The 21,196-nt window shown below is 35.7% G+C and overlaps 1 protein-coding gene across 1 annotated transcript in view; it reads right to left on the bottom strand.

The window, feature by feature from the left end:
• SLC38A11 (solute carrier family 38 member 11) overlaps window positions 1-21,196 on the bottom strand; it is a 56,221-nt gene that overhangs the window by 22,854 nt on the left and 12,171 nt on the right. Inside the window, exons 6-7 of the mRNA XM_047086035.1 lie at window positions 17,199-17,305; window positions 14,936-15,015 (exon numbers count right to left, since the gene is read on the bottom strand). Of these exons, the coding sequence (XP_046941991.1) occupies window positions 14,936-15,015; window positions 17,199-17,305 (187 nt within the window). The remainder of the gene's footprint in view (window positions 1-14,935; window positions 15,016-17,198; window positions 17,306-21,196) is intronic.

Here is a 21,196-nt window from a genome sequence, read left to right as displayed (position 1 = left end):
TCTATATCACAATTTAGAACAGCACTATATAATAGTGCTTTCCATGATGACAGAAATGTTCTATATCTGTGCTGTCCAATATGGTTACTACTAACCACATGTGGCTATTGAGACTTTGAAATTATGGCTAGTATGACAGAGGAATTAGTTTTCAATTTATTTAATTTTATGTAATTTAAATGAATAGCTACATGTGGCTAGTTGCTACTATATTGGGCAATACAGATCTAGAAGGAGTCATATTGATAACTTTTGTTCAGAGATGTAATTATTTTCTAATTTCTAAAAGAATTAAAGAAATTACCCAAAGAGGTTTAATTTTTTTTCCTATAGTGTAGCTTACGTTGTAAATTTCAGCTATTATTTACCACTTGAATTTTCTGAAAGGCAAGTAGAAGAATGGAAGAATTGAATATAACAATAAACAGAAAGAGTACTTTTTTTTAACATATAAAGAATCATGGATATCAGAGAGTCTTCAAAATAAAGCAAAAAGCAAAAGCAAAAAAAAAAAACCCAACAAACAAATTAAAATTGTTATCATGAATACAGACATGGCAGAAAAGATATAGTATATTGTAGTCATGCTGAAATACTATGAAATATGAATCAATGAAGTGAAATTTAATTTGTTATTACAAAATGATTACAGGATTCCTTTTTTTATTAAATTTTTTTTAAATCTTTATTTATTTCTGAGAGAGAGAGAGAGACAGAGCATGAGCAGGGGAGGGGCAGAGAGAGAGGGAGACACAGAATCCGAAACAGGCTCCAGGCTCTGAGCTGTCAGCACAGAGCCCAACACGGGGCTTGAACTTGTGAACGCTAGATCATGACCTGAGCCAAAGTTGGATGCCCAGCCAACTGAGCCACCCAGGCGCCCCTCCTTTTTCTTTCTTGAATTTTAAAGTATAATTCACAATAAATTACCTGTCAACTGGGAATGGCTTTCAAATGATCATTCAAATTCAAACATATTTTAACATACAACTCTTCTAGAATATTTATTTTGTACAAATGGAGGCAAGTCTTCTTCTGAAGAAATCCCCAAATAAGAACTACTCCCCAGTTGTCTTTGGTTTAGATTCTTCTATTGCTACTGTTGAAGTTTATTTCCCTGAGGAACTGAAACCAACTGCATTCACTGGTGTGTGTCTAGAGTTTGCAATGGAAGCCAATAGTTCTGAAATTAGTCCACCGAGGTCGATAGCGTCTCTTCAGTAAGTGTTATTGTTACCTGCTGATGAATGGACTAGCTTTTTACCTCTATTTGGCTCCTACCTGCTTCTTTTATTTACTGTGATTATTTTCTGGCTACAGACCAAACTGTGGTTAATACTAATAAAGGACAACTAAAACAACAATGAACTTAATTTCCTCTATGAAGGACAACCTTACTCACAGCTGAGAAAAACCATATGGAATACAGAAAGCTGTAATGGAAAAAAATACGGGCTTTGAGGTCAGACAAACCTGGATTTAAATTTTAGCATTATGATATACTAGCAGAGTGCCTTAGGGCAGATTACTTAATGACACTGGTCACAATTTTGTCTGCACATTATTAATAATTCTCCACATTATTATTATTAATAATAATTCTCCACATTATTAATAATTCTATTTACATATCTGGCACAGGGTTAAATAAGAAAATGAATGAGTGTGTTATATACTGGACAATCAGTATTGGATAAGACCTCCTTCCCACTCTTTCTCCCTTTCCTTGTGTTATCATTAAAGTAACAATGCATGTCTTAGTCTGGCTGTAAGAACCTGCAAATACATGAAATGCAATCTTCATCATAGTATTCATAATTCCTTCAGAGAATAAAGGGACCTTGAGGAGGTTGAGCTATTTTATTTAAAATAAGTGAATGATTAATCTTGAGAAAAGACACATATGCTACCAAATAGGCAGCCATTTGGTTGATAATGATGAAAAAGATGAAAAGGCTCATTTATGCTTTGGATATTCACAGTAAATATTCAGTATTCTATCCCATATACTGATTTTCTGCACAACTGCATCTGTCAAACTGGTGCACCTTCCAGCTGCCTAAGGCCATTTTAGACAATCTCAGGGTACGTGGGGCTGCTCACCTTACTCCAGGGTTTATATCTTAGTGCAGCCATCAGTCTCCCCAGCTGAGCTGGGGCTCTGTGTTGATATGATAAATTTTGCTACAGTGGTGTGGAGACTACCACCAATGGAAGATAATTAAACGTTTGAATAAAAGAGGGCATTCATTAAACCTGAAGATATGTGACATCTAAGATGAGTAGAGAGGCAAACTGCCTGATTATTTAATTACTGGATAATAGACTAATCGCTTAAAAGAAGAAAAAAACAGTTAAAAATTAACCTTTTGCATTTTAAAGCTTCTATCTATACATACATGCACGCATGAACACATACACAAATTAAGGGTTATTCTTACTATTTTTTTGTTATTTCAATTTCAAATTATAGAAAGGGTTTATTCTGTCCATATTACTAAAAGTTCTTCCTTTTGTATTTTACCACAAAGATTATAAAAGAATATAGTTATATTTTATCATTGGCATTGAGAAAATAGAAGTACAGTGACATTTAAGTTTATTTCTTGAACACTTACCACTACCTTCTTAGAGACAGTCAGAGGCTACCTACCTGAACAGGAAACTTAAGAGTTTCACTTTGTGGAATTACTTGGGGGACCTGCATTTTGTTTTAGTAAGGTGAAATGGCCTTACACGTATTATAAACTCTTGAGGCATGTGTGTGTGTGTGTGTGTGTGTGTGTGTGTGTGTGTGTGTGTGTGTGTAATAGTTTTTGGAAGCAATAGGAAATAGATCTCTCACAGTTTTTACCATATTGAATACACAGTTACTTTTGCTGAATGCATAAATGACAGGCAGAAATAATCAATTCCCAATTTTGGGTGCTAGAGAAATACCCAGTAAAACAAGATAAAATCCTAGTCATTGTTTTTCACAGCTATCTCTTCCCAAAGCTATAAGTTAATTGCCAATACATACGATAGTTGTTCTTTCTTTTATTTCCTAGTCTCTTGATCAGGAACAGCATAATAGCAGCTGTAAACTAAGAGATAGGGAAGGGGATTAGATAATCCAGTAACTGGATACATTTCGAGATGGGACTTTCTAACCATCCCCTACCTGTACACCGGTATGGTAAGGTCTACTCCCTTCATGGCATAGTTGCAAGCCCCACAAAAAAGGAAATATACCTTCTTTCTCTCCTCAGACCTTATGAAAATGATATTAAAGGAATTTAAAATGGGAATAAATTCATGGGGGAGGGGATAATGGAAAAGAGACATCAGTGGAGAAGACATTTTGAGAACAAGAAAGCAGATGCTTACGTGGTTAGCTGCTGAGAATGGAAGAAGTAACCACCACAGAGAGAGAGCTAATGATGAAAAAGAGCTGATTCCTTTTGCAAAACTTGTGTGTGTGTAAGACTCAGAGACAACAGAAAGCTATGTGGGATGCCCTGGAAAATGGAGAAAATAAAGAAAAATGAAAGATATGAGATCCTGGATATAAGGCATCTAACACAAAAAAGAGGATGACAGTGGGGCTGCAAACAGAAATCAATCCATTCAGAAAGGAGCAACGGGGTGGAAGGCTAGAAGGCTCTGAGTGGGAGGTCTCCAGGAAAAAATAAATAAATAAATAAATCGGTAGATTATCTAACATGTTTGAGCATTTGAAGAAAGAGTAACAAAATGATCAAAATCAAAAGCTAAACTAGGACAAAATATTTGCAAAAGACACATCTCATGAAATACTGTTATCCAAAACACACAAAGAACACTTAAAACTCAAGAACACAAACAATCCAATTAAAAATGGGCCATAGAGCTTAACAGACCCCTCACCAAAGAATACATACAGATGGTAAATAAGTATATGAAAAGATGCACCACATCATATATCATCAAGGAAATGCAAATTAAAACGATAACGAGACACCACAACACACTCACCAGAATGGCCAAAATCCAGAACACTGACAACCCCAAATGCTGGTGAGGATGTGGAGCAACAGGGACTCGTTCATTGCTGGAGGGAATGCAAAATCACGCAGCCACTTTGGAAGACAGTTTGATGGCTTCTTACAAAACTAACATACTCGAAATATACAACCCAACAATTGAGTTATGTGTTATTTACCCAAAGGATTTGAAAACTTCTGTTCATACAAAACCTGCACACGATGTTTGTACCAGCTTTGTTCACAACTGCACAACTTGAAAGCAACCAAGATGTCCTTCAGTAGGTGAGCAGATAAATTGTGGAACATCCAAACAATAGAGTATTACTCAGTGCTAAAAAGAAATGAGCTACCAACCCATGAAAAGGCATGGAAAAATCCAAAATGCATATTGGTAAGTGAAAGAAGCCAATCTGAAAAGGCTATACACATATTGTATGATTCTATATTTCATTATGGAAAAGGCAAAACTATGGAGACAAAAAAAGATCAGTGGTTGGTTGGTGTTGGAAGGTTAGGGGAAGGGGTGAATAGGTGGAGCACAGAGGATTTGGGGGGCAGTGAAAATACTCTGCGTGATAATACGATGGGTACATGAGACTATACATTTGTGCAAATCCACAGAATGTACAACACCAAAAGTGAACTCTGATAGAAACTATAGGCCTTGGTGATTATGATGTACTGATCTGGCTCCATCAATTGTAACCAATGTACTACTCTGATGGGGGGTGTGGACAAAGGGAGAGGCCACACATGTGTGTGGTTAGTGGGTATATAGAAAATCTCTGTACCTTCTTCTTAACTTTGCTGTGAACCTAAAACTGCCTCAAAAAACTCAAAGCCTTACCAAAAGAAAAAAAAAAAGCTAACTTGGACATCCAGCTAAATCTGGTTAGAAGCACAATCAAAAGCAAGTATTAATTCTGGGGGAAAAAAGTATACAAGAATAGAAATATAACTAATTTTAAACATGGTGTTATATCTCCATGTATTAGGATATGGTCAAAAGGAAAGATAACTTGAGAGAGATAAATCTTCATCTACTATATAGGCAAAGAGTGAGAATCCAGAAATATCAGTTACAAGCACATTATGCAGAGGTAAAGATGTAAATGTCAAAAGATACAGATGAAATAGAAAAGGATTTGGTAAAAAGGTTTCTCTATTTCATTAAAAGCCATTTGTAATATTTGATTTTGTAAAAATATATGAATGTATTCTTTTGAGAAAAAATAAAACCAAATAACAGCAGTACTGGGAAGAAGCAGGATCCTATAAAATGTCTTACAAAGTTTCAAATGGATCATGGCAACATAATGGAGGCTTACCATCAGGTTCAGAGGATTCAAGACATAATGCTTCAAGTGTTTTAATATATTTTTTTATTAACACAAATAGAGACTGGCTTATGGCAATTTGCAACCTTGGTACAGCAAATTACTTTCAAAACAATGACAGCTTCTCTTACTCCGAAAAAAGAAAAAAATCCAGTCAGATGCTTAATTATATTCTTTCTAGAAACGTTTTGTATGTGTGGAGGGGGATGGGAGTGGGGAGGTTCAGGGACATAAATTCACTTTGCAACATCATTTCCACTTGGATTCTTGGATTCAGACATTTCATCCTATTTTGAAAGGCAAGCTCCACCTTATCTTCACAACAGCTAAGCATTTATAAGGCAAAGCAGCAGAAAGCCTGTCCTATCCAATGTATCTCTAGTCTTCACAGACTTATGAAAACAAGCTTCAAGGGGATTGCTTCTGATCCTGAGCACATCACGCCTCTGATCGAGAGGATCAAACATGATACCTCTCTGTGGTACCTGCCCAAACTCTTTTCGGCTACACATAGGCATACAATCATACAATCTCGGCAGAGCCTGCTTTTCTGTTAAGAGATCCTTACATATTAACCTTGTCAGCCAGACACATCTGAGAGTTAAGTGGTCTGGCAGGCACACAAACAAAGGCTCCACATTTCCTGTCACACCACAAGCTATTAATGATATAGGCAGGTCTGCCCATTTCCCCAGCTTGGGCATCAGCTGACAGCTCTCTGCCACCTCCTTGCTCCCAGCTCACATTTCTTCTGATTCTCTTCTGTAAACAATTGTGGTCTATCTATGTGAACACACAAAGCTGTTCAGGAAAGTTCTTGGGAATCACTCTAAACATCAAAGCTGATCCTTTTTTAAAAAAACAAATTTTACACCAAGCTGATCTTGAACTAAAATTTACATAAAACATTATGCTGATTTTTTTTGCCAAAATATAATTTTTATTTTTTATATGAATTATATGAAAGTTTGCACAACGTGGTACCATTAACATCACAAATACTTCTTGTTTTCCATTTGGGACGCCAATCACTTTTGATTCTTATTCTATTACCTACTTATTTCTTCTTTCCCACTATTGGCTCCAATTCCTCTGTGAACTCTTCAAAGTTGGTGTTAACTGTTTTTGTGAGTTGGGACTGAAAGGGCAGAGAGTGGGTGGGAGGGGACAGACTGAACTTTCGGGTAAAATGAAAACTTGTTAGTATTATGAGTGTTGTCTGGGTTCTCTACTTTGTTTTTCATGAAATGTTTTTAAATTAAAATATAATGTGGGTTCATATTAAAATAAAGGTAATTTCAGATGTGAGCTCCAGATAATTGTTTCCAGTGGGTTCCACTTGGGTTACGCCATTCTTCACCTTACACATTGTTCCTGTACAATCTTTGCCATACCAGACTCTCCCTAAACTCAACCTGCATTTCCAAAACACTGAATGACTTCTACTCTTTCATTTTCTTCCCCATTCCAAGAGCTACTCAAAATCAAGATATTAAAATATTAAACGTTTCCTATGATTTTCCCAGACCTGCTTCCTCTCTGAGTTAACAACTTAAAAGAAGCAAGCATCCTTCCTCTGTGTTTCCATAACACCATGCTCATAATTCTATGAAATAGTCTATTGAGGTTATCTTTTATGTATTTGTCTTCCCTACCTCACTCCCCAATGAGTTATGTGAGACCTGCAGAAAGGAACTGTGCTATATTGATCTTAATAGACGTATATCCTAAAAAACTGACCCGGTAAGCGAATGCTTACTGACTGAACTGACTCTCCCATTTTCTCCTTTTGGTGGTGAGTTCTAGGCCATCTAACAGTCCGGTTGTCCAAGCTGGACACTCTGACATCAATCTCCTCTTCTTCCTCTTCTTCACTTCTACCAGCCTTTTTGTCTTTTGCCTGAATGCTTGCTATAGATAGACTCCTTCCGAGTCTTTGTACCTCTATCTATACTCACCTCTGCTGTAAGATTAGTCCATTGATAGGGAGACTTGCTGCAGTTGCTCTCCTGGTGAAGAACCTCCAATGCCCCATCAGCTAAACAACAAATTCAAATTTCTTAACACTACACATGAAGCTCTCCTTCCATGTTGGTCTCTGCCAGCCTGTCTATGGTCATTTATTTGCACAGCCTAGTCAAACTCTCAGCTCAGAATCACCAAAGTCTAGTTACTTCCTAAACACAGAGGGCTACGTAGGTGGTGGAGATGGGAGAATGGGGGTCAGTGGATTAGGAAAGCACCATCTTCAGTAATTTTTCAAATGAGGTAACATGAGGTTACCTTAAGGATCTCTTAAGGTAACATGGAGACATGGCTGTTGTTAAAACTGTGATAAAATATATATTTGAGGAATGATTTAAAGCCACATAGAGTTTTTGGGAAAATTCTCAAGGGCAGCACTTTATTTTCCTTTGATAGTTCCCAAACCAGTGGCAGTATCCCTCCTAACCTTGAACTGCTTCTGCCATTCTACACATCACATGTTAAAGACATCACATGTCTGGGCCTCACACACTTTGGCCAATAGTAGTTTCCAACCTCTCCCCATTTTCCTTTTTGACCCAACTAACATTAGTACATTTTTTTTCAAGCAGGAGATCATATATTCTCTTATCTTGAAATATTATTACCTGCCTGCCCAGGTTGGGCTAAGGGCCCTGTCTCTGTTTCTAAGCTCTTTCCCATAATTCTACTCATCATTATATTGAAATTATCTTTCAAATGTCTGTTCTCGCCATCCATAAACTATAGGTATAGGTATTTAAGGTCAGGGACTGTCCTTTCTTCATCTTTATAGCCTGAACACCTAGAAGAGAGACTGACATTAGCTAGACTTTTCATAAATGCTTGTCGACTGGAAGAACAGACTACTCTATTTTTGCCCTTTGTTTGTGAATTACACCACATGCCAGTCTGGCTTCTCACTGGAAATAACAGACAGGTGAAAAACTCACTACGGCAGCCATTTTAAAAAATAATTGATGATGAGTAGAATACATTCTTAACACCGAGTAGCCTAAGCGGTTTCTCCAGCTCTGCTAGCACAGTGACTGGATGAATCTTTCCTGGGAATACATTGTCTTGCAGCTGTTTTTTCCTATTTTCATGTAGACTCAAGTCAAATGATGGATCTACTTGTTGCTTCATGTGAGCAATCTGTCTGGCAAAATGTACCAGTTCTAACACTGCTGCAGAACTTGGAATCAAATGGTATTTTAGTAAATCAGTTAGCTAATTTTGCTGGCATGGAAGTAGGCTTAGGAAATTTTTCTTTGACAGGGAATGTTTTTGCATGAAATTTTTATTGTCTCATGATAATTTTTACTGGCTCATTACTTCAAAATTATAGTTAATCTCCAAATTGAAGCAATTAAAAGCAGAAGGCACAAAGTTTCATTCATTTATTCCACTAATCATTCAACACTCTTTTGCTGCAATTCTAATTCTGTGTTAGGTTCTGTGCTGAGTCATGGGTATATGATGTGAAAAGAGCTAATGCAATCCTGTTCTCATGGAGCTTGCAATTGTGGGAAAGAGATAAAATACACAAGAAAACATAAAATATGAATAAAGATAATTTAACATATAGTGTGATTATTTCATTCCTATGCATGGATCCCTTCTTACTTTCCATGGTGAAACTTCTAAATATAACCAACTAAAATATTCATGTTCTGAACATACCTTTGTCTACCACACTTTCAGATAATAATCTCATCTCTGAAAAAATATGGGCATGCACATTCAAATGCTCTTCTCTGGTCTTCAGAATGTATCCATATTTTACTCTCCATACTTGATCTTACTGTTTCAAGAGGAAGAAGCATCCCAGTTCCTCATCAGGGATTACTCTATATTTTAAATTCCAACTTTTCAAGATCTCCTGGGGGACTTGGTTCCATTTTTTGGCTTGACCTATAACATGCTCAATATCTCCCATTGTAAAAACAAAAATGTATCTGTTAGAGTTCTTCCTGTCTCAAGCTACTTTTTTGCCATGTTACTTTCATTCATTGATGCTCCTAAAAAACAAAAAGAGGTGGGTATGTATTTGCCCAATTCACTTCCCTACCATTCACTTGCATCTTACTTTTCTCTAACCTGATGTCCACTAATATCATTTGACTGATGTTCCTAATGGTTACCAGTAACTTCCTGTCACCTGAGGTGGACATCCGTAGCTTGTATCATACAGTGGCTACTCCCTCTTCTCCTGGCATCATTGCCTTGACTTCTTTTGGGACCACTTTTTCCTCTACTCTCAATCCATGTGCTTTAGTGGGAGTGACCCTATCCTTAGCATTAAGGGTAGGCATGTAACAAACACGAGCAAGTCAGCACAGGCTATGATGATAGAGTTTGGGATCATTACCAGTCCCCATTAGAGGCAATCAGAACTAACAGTGGAAGTAAGGTTGGAGGTAACCTAAAAGAGAAACCTCATTCTCTTTTCATGGACTGGGACTTGAATGGATGTAGGCTGGTTCTGCTACTGTCATCTTGTCACAATGAGGAGACAGCCTTTCAGAAACTGGAGCCAAAACAGGAAGCAAAGCCAAGAAGTGGGAAAAGAGAAACTGTGTCTGATTTCATTGATTAAACTGCTAAATACAATCAAATCTAATAACGGGAATACCTTTGAACTTTGTAGTTATGTGAGACAATAAATTCTCTTTTGCTTCAAGCAGTTAGGATTCTGTGGTTGCTGTCATTTGCAACAAAAAAGGATAATAATTTAGTCATAAAAAATCGATGGCTCGTATTTGACAGAACTAATCATTGCCTTTTTCAAAAATGCACTATTCCTCTGTCTTTACCCATTTTTTCTTATCCTTCCTTTAATCCCCTCCAGGTCCTCTTTATGTATAGCATCAAATTGTAGAATTTTAGGATCAGAATGGATAAGGGGCAAAGAAACTAATACATATTAAGATCCTTGAGGAAGGCACATTTCATATGCATAAAAGCCTGTTGAAAGTATGGACACACTCTTTGGAATTATGTTTGGAACACCACACTAATGATTAAACTGCTATAAAAGAGATGTTATATGAAGAGAAAATAGTTGTAAATTTGGACTGCATGCTATCATTTCCATTCTGAATGTAAACAATAGAATATTAATGAGGCACAGAATGAAGGTTTTCGTAGTGATAATGCCTCCAATGGTAGTTTGAAAAAAAAAAAAAGGAAGAACTGTCATTGCATTTTGATACTAGCACACTTTCTAGAAAGCAATTAAATTGCCTTGCCACCTCAGTTTTTAGAAAGCAAAAGGTTGGAAAATGCAATAAAAATGAACATTATTTCCAAAGAGAACCGAAAGTCGTTGGACTATAAGATATTTGAAATCATATCAAAAAGCAGAATTTATAGCCTTATGAGTTATGAAAAAGGAAATTGAATCGTGTGTTTTATTTTTAAAACACAACGACTAAAAAGGTGTTTCCATAGTAACAAGGTCAATACCAGTAGCCATTACAGACCTTCCTCTTTGCTGATAGTGGGTTTAAAGATCTTTTCCAAATACCATTTTAAAAGCCCTATGAAAAAGTACAGCTTTTCTGATCATTCCTCTGAACCAAAAATGAGGAAAAACACACATGGAGTATTGAGTTTCTCATGTTTTATGGATTATAAGCATTTATGGTTGTCATATTTTCAGAAAGAAGCCTGCCTGACTAGCTATTATGCCAGCCCTCGAACATGGGATTTGATTAGCCTGATTATAAATCTGGACAAACAGAAGTTGTTTGCAGTAGTATTCAAACAGAAATAAAAGGCAGCACAATATTAGAAAAAAATACTTTTTTAATATCTAAATATTGAAAGAGTTAAGTAAATAATCCCTGTTATTAGAAAAATTGCAAAGGCTCAGATGAAGCATGGTATCACCACTAGAGGAAGGTTAGAAAGATACAGACCACATTTTGTTTACAACAGAAATAAATAGCTCTTTGGCCATAAAATCAATTCATTTAGCGCCACCAGGAAATGGCCTCTCCTTCCTCTTTCCTTTGTATCAAGATACACTTGCCCATATGACAGTCATTTGTGCTGCCTTATCTTCCCCAATAACTGCGAGCCCCTTGAGAGTAGAGATGTTTTCTCTTTGTATTCACAATAGTATCTCACATACGTTTTCATTTAAAAAGTAACTAAAAAATAAGTAGAGAATGAATTGTGAAAAATAATGGCACAACAGTGCCTAAAATAACACAAAATCTATGGTGTATTTTTAGAAATGATACGTCAGTAAAAACGTATACTCGTGATTTAAATCTCTTTAAACCAAGAGGCTCTAGATCCTTGTTCACAGACTCAAAACTGTTAAATAATTAATTGTTTCCTAGACCAATTCCCTCAGAGTCTCTGCAGCTGGGGTCCTGGCATCAGTATTTTTGACAGCTACTCGGGTAAACCTAAAGCGATGCTAGAGTTGAAAATCATTGCTTTAAACTGTCCGCTGGGGCTCAATTAATGATTAATTTATTTGCCTCCAACTTTTAGCTACTTGGTTTTTTTTCCTCAATATTGCCTCATAGTATTGTATTTGCCAAATCTATAAGACCTTTTTTTTTTTTTTTTTTTTTTTTTTGAGGGAGAGAGAGACAGCACACACACAAGCGAGCAGGAGAGAGGGGCAGAGAGAGAGAATCTTAAGCAGACTCAAAGTTCAGCGCAGAGTCTGACACAGGGCTCAATCCCTGTGATCCTTGGGATCATGACCTGAGCCAAAATCAAGAGCCCAACACTCAACTGACTAAGCCATCCAGGCAACCCTATAAGGCCTTTTATTATAACCTAATAATTTATTCTCTAGAGTCACTTTTTATAATGAAAGCTCCAATTAAAAAAGTTCTGTCTTACACAATTAAAAATGTTAACCAACAATTATCTATTGTATTCTGTTCAATATACTTATTAGTTTTTTGTTGCTGTAAATTCAGCTTCTGAAAAGCAGAGATGAATACAGTTCAATATAGTAGATACTAATCAATGTCAGTAGAATTTAATATATGATTTTGTGCTTTTATGCTTACCTTTCCTGGGCCTGGAATGCCTTTTACACTTTTATCTACCTGAGAAAATTCAGACTCATCTTTCAAAACACCCAGATCGTATCTTTCTTCCTCCAGGAAGCCCTTCCTGATTCAGTCAAACTATTAAGCCTTCTCTTCTTTGGCACTGCTACTGTGTTTATGCCTGTAGTTTGCACTTCTCCTACTGTACTGCCATTTCTTTTTCTTTTCTTCTTTTGTTTTTAAAATAAGTCCATTTGCACTACTTGATTGTGAACAACTTGCACCAGATGCTGACTTATGCCTCTCTGCTCTTTTACTCTCAGGGTGTGGCAAAATAGCTAGAAACAATAGGCATTCAATAAGAGTTTTTTACTAAATGAAAGAACAAATGTCCACATTGAAGTGAACTGGGTGCATTTCAAAACCACGATTTCTGAGGACTAAATTGTGTCTCCTTCAAAAGTTCATATACCCCACATGATGGTATCTGGAGATGGGGACTTTGGGAGATAATTAGGTTTAGAGGAGGTCCTGAGGGCAGGGCTTTCTTGATGGGATTAGTGTCCTTATAAAGAGCTAAGTTATTGTTGATATTAGTATGTAAATGTTTGTGAAAATCATCTCCCAAATATACAAGTTACTTTAAAATAAAGCTAAATAGTTTTTCTTTATTTGATTATGTATGTTAAAGTTTATATAATAATTTTCAAGACCTTACTGAATATGGAATTTTTATTTGTTAAGATGCACATTTGGATTTTGAAATCCACTGAAATAAATATAAACATTTTTAAGTTTTTTAAACTTTCATCTGTCTCATGCATAAGCTAGGTGTTTTCTAGAAGAGAGATACGAGTGCCATTCAGAACTGCCTAATACTGCGTCTGTGACTTGTTGAAATCAAATAAACATCTTGATCAGTTGAAAAAAAAAAAAAAGAGATACCAGAGAGCTTGCTGTCTCTCTCCCTCTCTGCCCTGTGAGGACACAGCAGGAAAGCAGCTTTCTGCAACCAGGAAGAGATCTCTCCCCAAAACCTGACCATACTGACAGCCTCTAGAACTATGAGAAAATAAACTTCTGTTGTTTAAGAACCCCAGTCTACAGTATTTTGTTCTGGCACCCCAAGCTAATACAACTATGAACTGGGATTAAGTTATTTGATGAGAACATTAATATAAATGTTATAGTAATACTTGTGCTTACTTATGCTTTTTTATTTTAATCCTTTAAAAAATACATTTTTTTTCCCAAAGGAAAGGCTATATCAAATGCAATTAGACAAGATATTTCATAATTCCTCCCAAATAAATTAGAGGCATAATTTTTGGTATTTTCCTGGTTGACTAAGAACCTAGACATCAGCATATGAAGTTGAAAATGATGTGATCTTTCAGAACAATCAATAGGAAAGAATAAGTTATCTTGGGGACCATGTTATCAAAGATAGTTATTTATCAGGATTCCTTTTTTCTCCCTCACAGGTTACATTCATTAAAGACCCAGTACAGTCTTTGTACTGTGCTATAGACACTGTCTTAAGTTAATTTTATTTTGTCTTAAGACCAATTTAAGCTTGTTTCATTCCAGCATTCTCTTGGGACTCTGGATAATAAACTCCCCAACCCTTATCTGGAGAATCTATTCTATAATCAAGGCATAAAAATGGAATTGTTTGAAATAGCAGTATCCATGCTTTGTCTTGTAGATAATATTTTTAAAACTTGGGGAACCGGGGCGCCTGGGTGGCTCAGTCGGTTAAGCGTCCGACTTCGGCTCAGGTCACGATCTCACGGTCCGTGAGTTCGAGCCCCGCGTCGGGCTCTGGGCTGATGGCTCAGAGCCTGGAGCCTGCTTCCGATTCTGTGTCTCCCTCTCTCTCTGCCCCTTCCCAGTTCATGCTCTGTCTCTCTCTGTCCCAAAAATAAATAAACGTTAAAAAAAAAAATTAAAAAAAAAAAAAAAAACTTGGGGAACCAATACTAAGTTATCATTTTATTTGGCCAAATAACATTCAAAACAAATGAATGCCACTTTCAGCAATTAACATCAGTTCACAAGTGACAAAGCATCTTCACACAAATTAATTAAAGAATATAATCTTAGTAGAGAATAAAAGGTGGTTTTCAAAGTGACTATATTCATGTAGTGGGGAAACATCTACTATATTCCTTATTCTCATTTCGGCCTATGTTGGTGAAACTTCGTTAAGGGCAAATTTCTCTCAGATAGATAAAAAGTTTCTGTCATTTACCATTTTTCCTCCTGAGTGCTGGACTTCATTCTTATTTCTCGCTATTCAAAACCCTTCCTTATTCTAATTCTTAGGACTGACCATTAACATAAAAAGTAACCTCAGTTTAATCACATCAGCATGCAGGGTCCAGATGAACAATGCCTGTCTACTTAGACGTAATTATTTTCTCTCATTTTGTCAAATACTAAAGATAAATAATGCTTCCAATGCCATGATTACTTTATACTTCAGTATTTACAAGATATTATATAAATATCTACTGAAGGCTGTAAATTAAAAACTAACCAAGATAGCAATAAAACTTACATGTATGGACTCAGTGAGACTACCCTTGCCATTACAATTCCAAGAATCAGAGTTGTTAAAACTGTAGAAAGAAGAGAGATCTGCAAAAGAAAATGTAAAGATGTTGTCAGTTTGGAAGAAAAATCGTTGTATTGAAAATATTAGGTGTTTCTCTTTTTACTTGCATAAACACATATACAGTTTTTGTTTACACAATCCTATAGTAGTTTATTCTTATAGACTGGTGTTGATAATCTCAGGCATGTAACTTTTTATCAGATCACAGTATTACTTTTTTTCTCAAAATAGGGGACAAGTACCATATATGAGTGCTCTAATCTTGCAACAGGGCTTTAAATGTTTTTATAGTGGCTTACTGTATAGAATACAAAACTGGTGATTTTCATTCATGAAAGTGAAAGGGAAGTTGTTTTCTTTTTTCTTCAGGTCCTATTTTGGTGTTGGCTTGTGCTTTTTTTCTACCTATAATTACTTCTTCTGATTCTGTCTTTACCTTCTCCTCTCCCTTTCAACATAAGACCCTCCCCACACATACTCACTTTCACACATTTTGGGTGTCCTCTCCCTTTTCCCTTCTATTCTCTAGCTCTGTTAGTCTATTTTTCCTATTTGGCTTTGCCCTTTGGTCTGTTTCTACAGTCTTTGCTTTTTCCCCTCTCTTCTGTCACTATTTCAATGGTTAAAATATAAACCGGTCTGTGTGTATATGTGTTCTGTGCACTCAATATTAGATCTGTGTTTCTGCCCTTAATTTTTTAATGGATACGCCCATTTTAGACTTCTTTCTCTAATAAGAGAAACATAATATGAAACTGCTTTTATTTCATTTGATTGTCATTAACCTTGTTTCCTGGGTTGCTAGTTTTTAACTAGAAAGAAGGTTGTGTTATGAGTCCTCTGATCTACTGAGGAACAGGGATTTTAAATGGCATTCCCCAAGTCACACAGCTAGAAGATGGCAGAGGGAGAATTCAAATGCAACCATCCTGACTCCAGATCAGGACTCCTAACTACTGTGCTTTGCTCACTGGGAGGTTTATTTAGATATTTCAATATGAATCTTTCAAAGGGAATTTAGGGAAAATGTCCAGGTATTAATAATATGATAGAATGTTAGCTTTCTTTTCATGAATGCCCAGCCTTCTGCTCTCAGAAAATAACATTTACATCTATAACATGTGAAATGGAAAATTGTTCAGCCATTTAAAATTTTTCACAAAAAAGCTCTTGTTTATTTCTGGAAGTCTGTTAGGGAATGAAGGTAGAGTGGTCAGGATACTTTGGAATATCATCTCCACTCTCAGCTCCATCCAGAAGGACTGTGGGTAACAGGACCCATAACATGATCCTTATGGAAGGATCCATAACTACATATACACATGAAACATCACAGTAAGAAGTAAAATTCACTCAAGTGTTGAACTCTTCAAATTAAAACATAAAAAATATATAAATAACTCTCTTTAAAAATGATTCATCAGAATGCTTGGCAAAATATAGCTATAACACCAATAATATTTTGCATAAAATACAAACACTCCTTGAGAGTAATGAAATAAAAATATAAGTAGATAAAGGCTAACCCATGCAGATGAGCGTATATGGTGAGAGGAATAATTACTTGTTTGGTTTCACTAGAAATAAATCATAATTTCTCTTTAGCAATAAGAATCATACACAACGGCCAAATTCTCATGAATCAATCAACATACTGACATTTAAATTCACTGGATGAAACACATCATAGTTTACTAAAAAATTTTTAGCCAATGAAGTGAGTTATCCTTACTTCTTAAACTTAGTCTAACTTTAAATTGTTTGAACTACTATCTGTAAAAATGATAGAACATTTTTTCAGTAAATTAGACTTGTGCAAGTATAATTCTTTTTATTTTCTAAATTGAAAGTATGCTGTCTGCTTTCAGAGTATCTACCTTAAAAAAAGGAAAGAACATATTTATTTCATAATCATTAACTATTTAACCATCAATTCCCACAAATAAGATTAATATTCAAGCACAGTTTACCCTAGTATAATTATAAGTAAACTAAAAGAAACTAAGATAAATATAATTAAGAACTTGGCCATATAGAAGATAGTTTCACACAATTAGTACAGGTAACAAATTATACTTCAGTACCTTTTTATTTTTAAAATATAATTTATTGTCAAATTGGCTAACATACAGTGAGTAAAGTGTGCTCTTGGTTTCTCGTTTCTGCTCTTGGTTTCAGTCTGCACCTTTTAAAATGTAAAAGTTACCTTTCCAAGCTTGGCTATATCACGATACAAGGACAAAGGCAGAGTAAAGGCAGCCGTGGAAAGCACAATAATGAAGTGGCGACCAATAAACAAGTTTGCAGGGTCAACTAAAACACAACAAATATTATAAAGTCTTTATGGGTAAGAGTAACACACCAGGGATACAAGTAATTAGCCAAATACTTAATTGCAAAAATAACTCAACATTAAATGTTACCTAAATGACAAAGATTTTGAGTAAATAAATCCCATAAAATCATGTAAAAATAGAAATTATTCACAAAAATATAAATACAAAATAACTTAAGGATGAACCTATAGTTCAAATAATCTTTTAAAAAATTTTTTTAATGTTTGTTTATTTATTTATTTATTATTTATTTATTTATTTATTTATTTTAAAGTTTTCATTTATTTTTGAGACAGAGAGAGACAGAGCATGAGCAAGGGAGGGGCAGAGAGAGAGAGGGAGACACAGAATCTGAAGCAAGCTCCAGGCTCTGAGCTGTCAGCACAGAGACTGACACGGGGCTTGAACTCACAGACTGTGAGATCATGACTTGAGCTGAAGTCGGATGCTTAAGCGACTGAGCCACCCAGGCACCCCTTAATGTTTATATTTGAGAGAGAGAGAGAGAGTGAGAGAGAGAGAGAGAGAGAGAGAGTGTGTGAGTAGGGGAGGGGCAGAGAGAGAGGAAGACACAGAATCTGAAGCAGGCTCCAGGCTCTGAGCTGTCAGCACAGAGCCTGACACGGGGCTCAAACTCATGAACCATGAGATCACGACCTGAGTTGAAGTTGGACGCTCAACCAACTGAGTCATGCAGACACCCCTAGTTCAAATACTCTTTTATTTTTCATTCAAATCATTTTGATAGCCTTCTAGTCAGTTTTCCTGCTTTACCTTTCCTTTGTCCCCCTAGAGTATACTCTTAACCCAGAAAGTACAAAGATCCTTCCCAAAGGTTAAACACATGATGTCACTGTTGGTTCAAAACTCTCTAATGGCAAATCCCTTCAATAGGAAGTAAGCTACATGAGGACAGGGCATGTTCTGAGGGTTTTTCTTTTTTTTTTTTTAATTTCAGTATTCTAGAGAGACGTCAGCAGTAAAACTTAACATTTCAAAAATCAAGCTTTAGGTAAAGATATTCTATTTCTACACTTTTGTTGAGAAGCAGTGGTCTCCCTGAAGAAAAGTAGACAGAAACAACTTGTGTAGACAAGTCTTTGGGAAGCTCTGCAGAAACCAGTATATACTGCAGACTCTTGGCTATCATAATGAATAAATAATTGTGTGTGTGTGTGTTGGGGGGGTGTACGTGCACACGTGTGCCTGTCATCAAATACAAGCAAAAGTTGTAAACATAAAATAAAACATACTTGCAAGGGTTTATATCATTTTAAAGCTGTGCTAACCATAGTGTTAACTTCAGGAGCTATATATCCATTCCAAGGAAGACACCACTGCTTAAATATTTGAGCTCATATTGAATTCTTTCAGAGACCCTACCATTAGGTTTTTGAAAGGTCCCCAGTGATACCAAGTCTTTGTTCATTAATTTGTGCAAAGTCTAAGGTCTATAGAATAAGTGAGTGAGTGTGGTTAAAAAAAAAAAAAAGCTATTACTGGGAAAAGTGAGACTCATTTTTAATTTTCTCATATGGCTAATTAACTTACAGGGAAGTTCTCAGATGCAATTTCAAAGTGGTATAAATATACACACAAACACACACACGTACATACTGTAATAAAAAATAATCATGAATATTTGTTTAACTCAGACATAATTAAACAATTATCATAAAGTTGTGAAATCAAAATACTAAAACAGGAAGTTCAAGTTCCTGAACCCTGAGCTCAACTACTTACATATTTCTGGTGAACATAATTTGAATTAAATTATTTGCATATCTGTTTCTGTTTACCCTTTCAAATAATTTGCTCTACTAATATGTTTGGTAGAAAGTATAGGTTCTCTTCACTAGGAAATTTTAAGTCCTTAAAAAACACTGAAATAGAATCCTATGAATAGCAGAGACGAACCTAGTAACAAAGGCTCTCTATTACCATAAAGGACATTTTTTAATAAGGATCTAATGATGAGATCTATTATTTATACTGATATTCTAACAAAAATACACCTGAATAAGTATTTTAAGTGTTTAAACTATAGTAAGATTTTTTTAAGTCTATTTATTTTGAGAGAGAGAGAGCACAAGCAAGGGAGCAGCAGACAGAGAGGGAGAGAGAATCCCAAGCAGGCTCAGCACTGTCAGCATAGGGACTAACGTGGGGCTTGATCCCAGGAACCATGAGATCATGAGATGAGCTGAAATCAAGAGTCAGGTATTAACTGACTGAGCCACTCAGGCACCCCTAAACTATAGTAAGATTTTTGAGAAATTTCAAAATCATCTAAACATACAAATTCTTATACCAACATTTCTTACTACTTTGACTTGTATCAAGAACCAAAGCTTTGGTTATCTGAGAGAAGTATAAGCAATTCCCACTTGCCAGTCTAAGATATTGGTGATATATTTCAGGGGAAAAAATACAGCTAAGGATTTTATCTACTTCTAAAAGTATTTTGGCATCATCTTATACTTCATAAAATATACAAACAAGGCACACATTATAAAATATTCCATTCAACAATGATAAATAAACTGTGATAAGGGGCACCTGCGTGGCTTAGTCGGTTGAGCATCCGACTTAAGCTCAGGTCATGATCTCATGGTTTGTGAGTTCAAGCCCCGCGTCGGGCTCTGTGCTGACAACTCAGAGCCTGGAGCGTGTTTTGAATTCTGTGTCTCCCTCTCTCACGGCCCCTCCCCCGTTCATGCTCTGTTTCTCTCTCTCTCAAAAATAAATAAACAAAAAAATTTAAAAAAACTGTGATAAGAATAAAGTGTGTTCTTTGCTATGTGGCCTATTTTTTTTAAATTCATTTTTGATTATTAAAAATTTAATAACCAGGGAGGGAGGTTCAAAGGGAACTTTAGCTTTGTAGAAGGTGTTTTATTTATATGAAGAGTATATATCCATATACTATTTATAACTAAAAAAACAACAAAAGTGTGATCGAAATGTTTCTCTTTTGGGGAAATTTAAATTAATTTTGGTCTATTTTGTTGTACAGCTGATATTATACAGGAGAATACTGAACTACCATCAAAGCAAATAGGATAGGTATCTATAATTTGATATAAAAGTGTGTCCCTACTATACTACTAAGAGAAAAAGCACATTATAGAATAAGTTGTATAGTATTATCTTAGTCATGTGAATATCTGAAGTCATACATATTCTTAAGACTCTGGAGGTATATGTTAAAAAGGAAGGGAGGAAGGAAAGTAGGGAGAAAGTTGTTGGAAGAATTGTCCCTACCTGGTTTTCCCCAAACAAAGAAATTATGGGTATGTTCTATCTCCTCTATTTTGTTTGTGTTTTCCATTATTTCCTAGTAAATATATATATTTTTCAAATAAGAAAATAAAGTGATAAAAAGATCTTTCTAAATTAATATATGCTCCTTTGAAAACGTAAAATGTAACAAAGGAAACGAAAAAATCTTCATGAATCCAATTAAAAGATAATCACAGCTGACATGTGAATGTATTTTTTCTTGTTTTTTCCCTTAGTTGTTGATGAAAATAGAAAGTTTACATAATTAGGTCACATTTTATACACGGCATTCTTCCACTCACATGATCTCAGTTTATGAAAACATGATTTGTAGGCTGGGGGCTAGAACAGAAGCTGCTGATAAGAGCTAACAGTGTTGGGTAAGCCTGCTATCTGCCAAGGACTGTCAGTATTACCTCTGTTGTTTCACACAATTCTATGAAGCAGGTGGTACTCTACTTCGTAATTTAGAGATGAAGAGACTAGAACTCAGAGAGGGCATTAACCTTCTCAAGGCAACACAGCCAGCAAACAGTGTGTCTGTGATTTGATGGTCAAGTCTCCCTGATCTCCGTTTCCACTAAAC

This window comes from Lynx rufus, unplaced genomic scaffold (genome assembly GCF_022079265.1).
Source record: "Lynx rufus isolate CCGP_SWC_20201006 ecotype Redwood Valley unplaced genomic scaffold, mLynRuf1.p SCAF_2, whole genome shotgun sequence".
Taxonomy (NCBI): domain Eukaryota; kingdom Metazoa; phylum Chordata; class Mammalia; order Carnivora; family Felidae; genus Lynx; species Lynx rufus.
The sequence above is the reverse complement of the archived record's forward strand: the minus strand, read 5'-3'. Positions and strand labels throughout refer to the sequence as shown.